The following is a 12,190-nucleotide window of genomic DNA, read 5'->3' on the forward strand; positions in this document are numbered from 1 at the left end:
CATTCAACATTCATTTGGCTTGTAATACATTAACATAAACATAACCATAATAAAGTGCATTGGCAGATGTGCAGGCTTTAGAGTTTATTTGTGGAGTTCAGTAGGATGACAGCCCTGGGAAAGAAGCTGTTCCTAAATCTGGTCGTACAGGTGCGAATGCATCTGTAGCGTTTCCCAGATGGCAGGAGGGCGAACAGACTGTGGCTGGGGTGGGTAGGGTCTTTGATGATGGACCGTGACCTCTGTAAACAGCGTTTCTGGTATATGTGCTCTATGGTCGGTAGCCGGGTGCCGGTAATGCGTTGGGCAGTTTTGACTACCCGCTGCAGGGCTTTCCGGTCATAGTAGCTACAGCTGCCATACCATACTGTGATACAGTTTGTCAGGATGCTCTCTATTGTGCAGCGGTAAAAGTTAGAGAGGATCAGGGGTGACAGGTTACATCCCTTCAGCCTCCTTAGGAAATATAGGCGCTGCTGGGCCTTCTTCACCAGAGAGGAGGTATTGAGGGACCAGGAGAGGTCTTCCGTGATGTGGACTCCGGGGAACTTAAAGCTGTCCACCCTTTCCACCACAGCCCCATTGATGTGGATGGGGGTGTGACTTCCGCCTTTAGGCTTCCTGAAGTCCACAATGATTTCTTTGGTTTTCTTGATGTTAAGGGCCAGGTTGTTATCGGCGCACCACTTCACGAGATGCTGGACCTCCTCCCTGTAGGCTGACTCATCGTTGTTGGTGATCTGGCCTACTACCGTGGTCTCAAGGCCTCCATAATCAGTACCTGTGAAGAGACGCTCGGTCACTCGACCAGGAAACACCAAGACTGGTTCGACGAGAATGACCAGGAGATCCAGGAGCTAATAAGTCACAAGCACAAGGCATTCCTGATCTGGAAACAGCAACACAACTCGAGAGCAGGACAACAAAAAACTCGTGACCTAAAGAACAGGTGGTGGGTGGAGAAAGCGCAGGAGATCCAGCAGCTAGCTGACAACCACGACATGCGTGGATTCTTTAGCGCAGTCAAGGCCATCTACGGCCCAAGCACCCAAGGCCCTTCCCCTCTGTAAGCCAAGAACGGAGAGGTACTCAAGGACAGAGAGGCAGTCAGTGCCCGCTGGAAGGAGCACTTCGAAGATCTTCTTAACCGAGATTCTGTCTTCGACGCGAGTGTCCTCAACTCCATCCCGCAGCATGCTACCTGCCACCACCTCAGCACAACCCCAGCCCAGCATGAGGTTGAAAAGGCCATCCGACAACTGAAGAACAACAAGGAATCCCTGCCGAGGCGCTAAAGCATGGCGGAGAAGCACTATTGGCGCGAATTCATGAACTCATTTCTCTTATCTGGAAGGAGGGGAGCATGCCAGGGGATCTCAGAGATGCCGTAATTGTGACCATCTTCAAGAAAGGTGACAAGTCCGATTGCGGTAATTACAGAGGAGTTTCCCTACTTTCTGCCACAGGGAAAGTCATCGCAAGAATCCTCCTCAATCGCCTTCTCCCAGTGGCCGAAGAGCTCCTCCCAGAGTCACAATGCGGATTCCGCCCACTAAGGGACACAATGGGCATGATCTTCACCGCGCGTCAATTACAAGAGAAATGCAGGGAACAGCACCAACCACTGTACATGGCCTTCTTTGATCTCACAAAGGCCTTCGACACTATCAAACGTGAGGGATTATGGAGTGTCGTCCTCAAATTCGGCTGCCCTCAAAAGTTTGTCATCATCCTCCGCCTGCTTCACGACGACATGCAAGCCATGATCCTGACCAACGGATCCACCACAGGCCCAATTCACGTATGGACCAGGGTCAAGCAAGGCTGTGTTATCGCACCAACGCTCTTCTCGATCTTCCTTGCTGCAATGCTCCATCTCACCCTCAGTAAGCTCCCCGCTGGAGTGGAACTAATCAACAGAACAAACGGGAAACTGTTCAACCTCCGTTGCCTCCAGTCCAGATCCAAGGTCGTCCCATCTCTGTCGTCGAATTACAGTATGCAGATGATGCTTGCGTCTGCGCTCACTCAGAGGTCGAACTCCAAACCATCGTCAACACCTTCACCGAAGCATACGAGAGCATGGGCCTTACACTAAACATCCGTAAGACAAAGGTCCTCTACCAACCTGCCCCCGCAACACAGTACTGCTCCCCGATTATCAAAATCCATGACAAGGGCTTGGACAACGTGGACCACTTTCCATACATCGGGAGCCTACTGACAACAAAGACAGACGTCGATGACGAAGTCCAACACCGCCTTCAGTGTGCCAGTGCAGCCTTCGGTCACCTAAGGAAGAGAGTGTTTGAAGACCAGGACCTCAAACCTGGCACCAAGCTCATGGTCTACAGAGCAGTAGTGATACCCACCCTCCTGTATGCTTCAGAGACATGGACCATGTACAGCAGGCACCTCAAAGCACTGGAGAGGTACCACCAACGCTGCCTCCACAAGATCCTGCAAATCCATCGGCAGGATAGGTGCACCAACGTCAGTGTTCTCGCTCAGGCCAACATCCCCAGCATCGAAGCTTTGACCACGCTCGATCAGTTCTGATGGACGGGTCACATTGTCTGCATGCCCGATACGAGACACCGAAAACAAGCGCTCTACTCGGAGGTCCGGCACGGCAAGAGAGCCCCAGGTGGGCAGAGGAAATGCTTCAAGGACACCCTCAAAGCCTCCTTGAAAAAGTGCAACATCCCCACCGACACCTGGGAATCCCTGGCCCAAGACCGCACAAAGTGGAGGAGAAGCATCCAGGAAGGCACTGAACACATCGAGTCTCTTCGCTGGGAGCAAGCGGAAGCCAAGCGCAAGCAGCGGAAGGAGCACACGTCAACCCAAGCACCCCACCCACCCGCCCCTTCAACCACCGTCTGCCCCACCTGTGACGGAGACTGTAGGTCCCACATTGGACTCATCAGTCACCTGAGAACTCATTTTTAGTGTGGAAGCAAGTCATCCTCGGTTCCGAGGGACTGCCTAAGAAGAAGGAGGATAGACTGGAGAAGCTGGGGTTGTTCTCCTTGGAGCAGAGAAGATTGAGAGGAGTTTTGATAGAGGTGTTCAAAATCATGAGGGGTCTGGACAGAGTAGAAAGAGAGAAACTGTTCCCATTGGCAGAAGGGTTGAGAACCAGAGGACACAGATTTAAGGTGATTGGCAGAAGAACCAAAGGTGACATGAGGAAAAACTTTTTTATGCAGCGAGTGGTTAGGATTTGGAATGCACTGCCTGAAAGGGTGGTGGAGGCAGATTCAATCGTGGCTTTCAAAAGGGAGTTGGATAAGTACCTGAAGGAAACAAATTTGTAGGGCTACGGGGAAAGGATGGGGGAGTGGGATTCAATCAATTGCTCTTGCAGAGAGCCGGCACGGACTTGACAGGCCAAATGGCCTTCTTCCGTGCTGTAACCATTCCATGATTCTACCTCACCTCTATGTACATTCCCGTGTTTTGGCCAGTGTATGTACATTACCATGTTTGGGCCTGCATATGTACAATCCTGTGTCTGATCCTCCAGCCCGTCTCTCAGGCCTGTATGCTGTGACACTTTGAGCGCATTCACTCACCATCAGGACAGCGACAGCCAGCTTCACACACTCCACCATTAGAACAGACTATTCCACTCTGGAAATCAATGCAGGCCCGGGGACATTTGTTGGCACAATCCACATACTCCAGGCCAACAGGGCAGCCATCGGCACCTGAGAGAAACCGAAGGGCAGGAACATGCAGATCAGAACATATGATGGTGCTCAACATGACCCAGATCCCATCTCCTCCCAAACCCAACCCTCTCCTCCCAAACCCAACCCTCTCCTCACAAACCCAACCATCTCCTCCCAAATCCAACCATCTCCTCCCAAACCCAGCCATCTCCTCCCAAACCCAACCCTCTCCTCCCAAACCCAACCATCTCCTCCCAAACCCAGCCATCTCCTCCCAAACCCAACCCTCTCCTCCCAAACCCAACCATCTCCTCCCAAACCCAACCATCTCCTCCCAAATCCAATCAGCGTCTCCCAAACCCAACCATCTCCTCCCAAACCCAACCCTCTCCTCCCAAACCCAACCATCTCCTCCCAAACCCAACCCTCTCCTCCCAAACCCAACCATCTCCTCCCAAACCCAACCCTCTCCTCCCAAACCCAACCATCTCCTCCCAAACCCAACCCTCTCCTCCCAAACCCAACCATCTCCTCCCAAACCCAACCATCTCCTCCCAAACCCAACCATCTCCTCCCAAACCCAACCATCTCCTCCCAAACCCAACCATCGTCTCCCAAACCCAACCATCTCCTCCCAAACCCAACCATCTCCTCCCAAACCCAACCCTCTCCTCCCAAACCCAACCCTCTCCTCACAAACCCAACCCTCTCCTCACAAACCCAACCATCTCCTCCCAAACCCAACCATCTCCTCCCAAACGCAACCCTCTCCTCCCAAACCCAACCCTCTCCTCACAAACCCAACCCTCTCCTCACAAACCCAACCATCTCCTCCCAAACCCAACCAGCGTCTCCCAAACCCAACCATCTCCTCACAAACCCAACCATCGTCTCCCAAACCCAACCAGCGTCTCCCAAACCCAACCCTCTCCTCCCAAACCCAACCCTCTCCTCACAAACCCAACCATCTCCTCCCAAACCCAACCAGCGTCTCCCAAAACCAACCATCTCCTCCCAAACCCAACCATCTCCTCCCAAACCCAACCCTCTCCTCACAAACCCAACCATCGTCTCCCAAACCCAACCAGCGTCTCCCAAAACCAACCATCTCCTCCCAAACCCAACCATCTCCTCCCAAACCCAACCCTCTCCTCCCAAACCCAACCATCGTCTCCCAAACCCAACCAGCGTCTCCCAAAACCAACCATCTCCTCCCAAAACCAACCATCTCCTCCCAAACCCAACCATCTCCTCCCAAACCCAACCATCTCCTCCCAAACCCAACCATCTCCTCCCAAACCCAACCATCTCCTCCCAAACCCAACCATCTCCTCCCAAACCCAACCATCTCCTCCCAAACCCAACCATCTCCTCCCAAACACAACCATCTCCTCCCAAACCCAACCATCGTCTCCCAAACCCAACCATCGTCTCCCAAACCCAACCCTCTCCTCCCAAACCCAACCATCACCTCCCAAACCCAACCATCTCCTCCCAAACCCAACCATCTCCTCCCAAACCCAACCATCGTCTCCCAAACCCAACCATCTCCTCCCAAACCCAACCATCGTCTCCCAAACCCAACCATCTCCTCCCAAACCCAACCATCACCTCCCAAACCCAACCCTCTCCTCCCAAACCCAACCATCACCTCCCAAACCCAACCCTCTCCTCCCAAACCCAACCATCTCCTCCCAAACCCAACCATCGTCTCCCAAACCCAACCATCTCCTCCCAAACCCAACCCTCTCCTCCCAAACCCAACCATCGTCTCCCAAACCCAACCATCTCCTCCCAAACCCAACCATCTCCTCCCAAACCCAACCATCTCCTCCCAAACCCAACCATCTCCTCCCAAACCCAACCATCTCCTCCCAAACCCAACCATCGTCTCCCAAACCCAACCATCTCCTCCCAAACCCAACCATCGTCTCCCAAACCCAACCATCGTCTCCCAAACCCAACCCTCTCCTCCCAAACCCAACCCTCTCCTCCCAAACCCAACCATCTCCTCCCAAACCCAACCAGCGTCTCCCAAACCCAACCATCTCCTCCCAAACCCAACCATCTCCTCCCAAACCCAACCATCTCCTCCCAAACCCAACCATCTCCTCCCAAACCCAACCATCTCCTCCCAAACCCAACCAGCGTCTCCCAAACCCAACCATCTCCTCCCAAACCCAACCATCTCCTCCCAAACCCAACCATCTCCTCCCAAGCCCAACCATCGTCTCCCAAACCCAACCATCTCCTCCCAAACCCAACCAGCGTCTCCCAAACCCAACCAGCATCTCCCAAACCCAACCAGCATCTCCCAAACCCAACCATCTCCTCCCAAACCCAACCACCTCCTCCCAAACCCAACCATCTCCTCCCAAACCCAACCATCTCCTCCCAAACCCAACCACCTCCTCCCAAACCCAACCATCTCCTCCCAAACCCAACCCTCTCCTCCCAAACCCAACCATCGTCTCCCAAACCCAACCATCTCCTCCCAAACCCAACCATCTCCTCCCAAACCCAACCATCTCTTCCCAAACCCAACCATCTCCTCCCAAACCCAACCATCTCTTCCCAAACCCAACCATCGCCTCCCAAACCCAACCCTCTCCTCCCAAACCCAACCATCTCCTCCCAAACCCAACCATCGTCTCCCAAACCCAACCATCTCCTCCCAAACCCAACCATCTCCTCCCAAATCCAATCAGCGTCTCCCAAACCCAACCATCTCCTCCCAAACCCAACCAGCGTCTCCCAAACCCAACCATCTCCTCCCAAACCCAACCATCTCCTCCCAAACCCAACCACCTCCTCCCAAACCCAACCATCTCCTCCCAAACCCAACCATCTCCTCCCAAACCCAACCATCTCCTCCCAAACCCAACCCTCTCCTCACAAACCCAACCATCTCCTCCCAAACCCAACCATCTCCTCCCAAATCCAATCAGCGTCTCCCAAACCCAACCATCTCCTCCCAAATCCAATCAGCGTCTCCCAAACCCAACCATCTCCACCCAAACCCAACTATCTCCCAAACTCAACCATCACCTCCCAAACCCAACCATCTCCTCCCAAACCCAACCATCGTCTCCAAAACCCAACCATCTCCTCCCAAACCCAACCATCTCCTCCCAAACCCAACCATCGTCTCCCAAACCCAACCATCTCCACCCAAACTCAACCATCACCTCCCAAACCCAACCATCTCCTCCCAAACCCAAGCATCTCCTCCCAAACCCAACCATCGTCTCCAAAACCCAACCCTCTCCTCCCAAACCCAACCATCGTCTCCAAAACCCAACCATCTCCTCCCAAACCCAACCATCGTCTCCAAAACCCAACCATCTCCACCCAAACCCAACTATCTCCCAAACTCAACCATCACCTCCCAAACCCAACCATCTCCTCCCAAACCCAACCATCTCCTCCCAAACCCAACCAACACCACACCCAGACAGAAGCACCTAAACCCACCAAACCCTTACCCGCCCCACACCCACGAACACTGCTCAACCCCCCACCACCACATCCACCCACCATTCAAACACCTCCCCACAGTCACCAACACAGCCTAGTCCATCATTACCCTAACTTGCCCAAAACCACCAACTGAACCCACTCCACCTCCTAAACCAGCCAACTGTCCAACCACCAAACACTCCCAGCGCAACCTGCACACAATCAGCAGTGTCCATCCCATCATGCTCACCACAGGGCTGGACATTACACAGCGTCGCTTTGAATCGTTCTCCGGTGCAGTGCTTGCCTCCATTTTTTGGGGGTGGGTCAGTACAGGACCGTATCCGCAGAGACTTTCCTCCCCCACAGGACCGGTCACACTTTGACCAAGGACTCCAACTGGACCATCCGCCATTCACTAACAAATCAAGATAAACAGCAGTTACCAACCACTGGTGACCCCTCTCCCTCCACACTGACCCCTCTCCCTCCACACTGACCACTGGTAACCCCTCTCCCTCCACACTGACCCCTCTCCCTCCACACTTACCACTGGTGACCCCTCTCCCTCCACACTGACCACTGGTGACCCCTCTCACTCCACACTGACCACTGGTGACCCCTCTCCCTCCACACTGACCACTCTCCCTCCACACTGACCACTGGTGACCCCTCTCCCTCCACACTGACCACTGGTGACCCCTCTCACTCCACACTGACCACTGGTGACCCCTCTCACTCCACACTGACCACTGGTGTCCCCTCTCCCTCCACACTGACCACTGGTGACCCCTCTCCCTCCACACTGACCACTCTCACTCCACACTGACCACTGGTGACCCCTCTCACTCCACACTGACCACTGGTGTCCCCTCTCCCTCCACACTGACCACTGGTGACCCCTCTCCCTCCACACTGACCACTGGTGACCCCTCTCCCTCCACACTGACCACTCTCCCTCCACACTGACCACTGGTGACCCCTCTCACTCCACACTGACCACTGGTGACCCCTCTCACTCCACACTGACCACTGGTGACCCCTCTCCCTCCACACTGACCACTCTCCCTCCACACTGACCACTGGTGACCCCTCTCACTCCACACTGACCCCTCTCCCTCCACACTGACCACTGGTGACCCCTCTCCCTCCACACTGACCCTTCTCACTCCACACTGAACATCGGTGACCTCTCACCCTTTGTACTGACCTCTGGTGACCCCTCTCACTCCACACTGACCTCTGGTGACCCCTCTCCCTCCACACTGACCTCTTGTGACCCCTCTCACTCCACACTGACCTCTGGTGACCCCCTCACTCTGCACTGACCTCTGGTGACCCCTCTCGCTCCACACTGACCTCTGGTGACCCCTCTGCCTCCACACTGACCTCTGGTGACCCCTCTCACTCCACACTGACCACTGGTGACCCCTCTCACTCCACACTGACCTCTGGTGACCCCTCTCACTCCACACTGACCTCTGGTGATCCCTCTCACTCCACACTGACCTCTGGTGACCCCTCTTGCTGACCATCGATGTCTAAACTCCTCGACTCCCATTTCCCCGAGACCTTTAATATTCCTATCTGCTGTTTAGCTCCCATTAGATGTTATGACCGTCTCCTTCAAGGGCTCCCTGGGAAAATGAATATGTGAGTCTGTACCCCTCGATCTGTGTCTGTACCCCTCGATCTGTGTGTCTGTACCCCTCGATCTGTGTCTGTACCCCTCGATCTGTGCGGCTGTACCCCTCGATCTGTGCGTCTGTACCCCTCGATCTGTGTCTGTACCCCTCGATCTGTGCGGCTGTACCCCTCGATCTGTGTGTCTGTACCCCTCGATCTGTGTCTGTACCCCTCGATCTGTGTCTGTACCCCTCGATCTGTGTGTCCGTACCCCTCGATCTGTGCGTCTGTACCCCTCGATTTCTCTGTTCATTCATCGAGAATTTCACCTTTTGATCCTCTCTCTTCTCTTCTTTCCTTCTTCTTTCCTTACAATGTCCTACTTTGTCCTCTTCTCTCTGACCTCTCACCTCTGCCTCTCCGCACCCTGTGACCTCTTACCTTTGCAAGCCTTTATATTGCAGAAACGTATCTCCAGATTTCCGGTCAGGATTTCCTCGCACCACTGACCGCCCAACTGTGGGGAGTTGTATGTCCGGAGACGGTGCTGCTGACCAACCCCACACCAACGGGAACACTCGCTCCATTCTGACCACATGTTCCAGCTGCAGTTCCGGGTACAGTTCTCTCCGGAACATTCCGTCTCATCTGCAGTGAACAAGTCAGAAAATAATTCACTTCAGAATTCACAATGACCTGTGGGATGAGCCACCATCTAATTGAATGGCGGAACAGGCTCGAGGGGCTGAACGGCCTCCTCCTGTTCCTGTGTAACAGGCTCGAGGGGCTGAATGGCCTCCTCCTGTTCCTGTGTAACAGGCTCGAGGGGCTGAATGGCCTCCTCCTGTTCCTGTGCAACAGGCTCGAGGGGCTGAACGGCCTCCTCCTGTTCCTGTGTTGCACCCTCACTCTCGAGCTATGTGCAACACGCCCTAGATCCTTTCACTGAGGGGAGCAGAGCCTTCGTTTTGCACAGTGAATCCAACCCCATCCCTCTGGAGGCAGGTCACCCCTGAATCCTGAGTGTACGGGATCCACATCTTACTTCATGTCTGAGACAGAAATCTCGGGCTGGTTTTCCTGACCTTGTGTCAATTTGAAAGAGTTGCTGCGGGTTTGTTAGCCACGACAGGGACTGCGCTCTCTGCTCCCGTGATCATTAAAGATTCACAATCCAGGAACTCCAAAGAAACAACGAACAACTCACTGCCCTGACACTGCCCCACCTCCGATCCCAATCCCGAGCTCCGATTCCAATCTCAATCCCGAGCCTTGATCCCCAATCCCGAGCCCCAATCCCTGATCCCCAATCCCGAGTCCCAATTCCAATCTCAATCCTGAGCCCTGATCCCCAATCCCAAGCTCCGATCTCAATCTCAATCCCGAGCCTTGATCCCCAATCCCGAGCCCCAATCCCTGATCCCCAATTCCGAGTCCCGATTCCAATCTCAATCCCGAGCCTTGATCTCCAATTCCAAGCCCCAATCCCTGATCCCCAATCCCGAGTCCCGATTCCAATCTCAATCCTGAGCCCTGATCCCCAATCCCGAGCCCCAATCCCGATCCCCAATCCCGAACTCCGATTCCAATCCCCAATCCCGAGCTCTGATCACGATCCCCAATCCCGAGCTCCGATTCCAATCCCGAGCTCCGATTCCAATCCCGAGCCCCGATACCAATCCCCAATCTCGAGCTCCAATCTCAATCCCAAGCCCCAATCACGGTCCCCAATCCCGAGCTCCGATTCCAATCCCGAGCCCCGATCCCGAGCCCCAATGAGGTAACGGAGAGGGTGGATGTGGGCAGCGTATTTGATGTTGTGTACATGGACTTTCAAAAGGCCTTTGATAAAGTGCCACATAATAGACTTGTTAACAAAACTGAAGCCCATGGGCGGACACGTGGCAGGTGAAATTTTATGCAGAGAAGTGTGAGGTGATACATCTTGGTAGGAAGAACGAGGAGAGACAATACAAGCTAAAAGGAACAATTCTAAAGGGGGTGCATGTAGGGAGAGGCCTGGGGGTATATGTGCACATATTGTTGAAGTTGGCAGGGCAGGTCGAGAAAGTGGTTAAAAAAACATACGGGATCCTGGGCTTCATAAATAGAGGTATAGAGTACAAAAGCAAGGAAGTTATGAACAACTTGTATAAAACAATGGTTCGGTCTCAACTGGAGTATTGTGTCCAATTCTGGGCACCGCACTTTAGGAAGGATGTGAGGGCCTTAGAGAGGGTGCAGAAAAGATTTACTAGAATGATTCCAGGGATGAGGGACTTCAGTTACGTGGAAAGACTGGAGAAGCTGGGGTTGTTCTCCTTGGAGCAGAGAAGGTTGAGAGGAGATTTGATCGAGGTGTTCAAAATCATGAGGGGTCTAGACAGAGTAGAGAGAGAGAAACTGTTCCCATTGGTGGAAGGGTCGAGAACCAGCGGACACGGATTTAAGGTGATTGGCAGAAGAACCAAAGGCGACATGAGGAAAAACTTTTTTACTCAGCGAGTGGTCAGGATCTGGAATTCACTGCCTGAGAGGGTGGTGGAGGGAGATTCAATCAGCGCTTTCAAAAGGGAATTGGATAAATACTTGGAAGGAGAAAAAATTGCAGGGCTACGGGGAAAGGACTAATTCGATTGGTCATCGAAAGAGCCAGCGCAGACTCGATGGGTCGAATGGCCTCCTTCTGTGTTGTACTATTCTGTGATTCCATGAATCCCGATCCCCAATCCCGAGCCCCAATCCCGAGCCACACTCCCAGGGTTACTTGTGCACTGGGGCAGGTTGCATGGCCGCTCCTGGAATGTTTCCCCGATGCAGTTCCGGTGATTTCGGCAGGAACGGGTCCGACTCTTGACGCTGGGAAACTCCGAGTCCGAGCAGTTCCTGGAGCAACGAGTCCACGAGGTCCAGGGCGAAAATCCATTGGAATCTGCAGAGAGAGAAAGAGATTGAGAGAGAGACAAAGAGAGAATTTTTTTAAAATTTGTTTTTATAGGATGTGGGCATCGCTGGCAAGGCCAGCATTTATTGCCCATCCCTAGTCGCCCTTGAGAAGGTGGTGGTGAGCCGCCTTCTTGAACCGCTGCAGTCCGTGTGGTGAAGGTGCTCCCACAGTGCTGTTAGGGAGGGAGTTCCAGGATTTTGACCCAGCGACGATGAAGGATCGGCGATATACTCCTAAGTCAGGATGGTGTGTGACTTGGAGGGGAACTTGGAGGTGGTGGTGTTCCCATGCGCCTGCTGCCCTTGTCCTTCTAGGTGGAAGAGGTCGCGGGTTTGGGAGGTGCTGCCGAAGAGACCTTGGCGAGTTGCTGCAGTGCATCTTGTAGATGGTACACACTGCAGCCACGGTGCTCCGGTGGTGGAGGGAGTGAATGTTTAAGGTGGTGGATGGGGTGCCAGTCAAGCGGGCTGCTTTGTTCTGG

General features: G+C 53.8%; 1 protein-coding gene across 1 annotated transcript in view; it reads right to left on the reverse strand.

The window, feature by feature from the left end:
- sspo (SCO-spondin) overlaps positions 1–12,190 on the reverse strand; it is a 546,162-nt gene that overhangs the window by 119,273 nt on the left and 414,699 nt on the right. The window contains exons 43-45 of the mRNA XM_085993923.1: positions 11,530–11,694; positions 9,204–9,410; positions 3,579–3,713 (exon numbers count right to left, since the gene is read on the reverse strand). Of these exons, the coding sequence (XP_085850049.1) occupies positions 3,579–3,713; positions 9,204–9,410; positions 11,530–11,694 (507 nt within the window). The remainder of the gene's footprint in view (positions 1–3,578; positions 3,714–9,203; positions 9,411–11,529; positions 11,695–12,190) is intronic.

Source organism: Somniosus microcephalus, chromosome 7, assembly GCF_052327205.1.
Source record: "Somniosus microcephalus isolate GS21.2 chromosome 7, FLI_Smic_1.0, whole genome shotgun sequence".
Taxonomy (NCBI): Eukaryota; Metazoa; Chordata; class Chondrichthyes; order Squaliformes; family Somniosidae; genus Somniosus; species Somniosus microcephalus.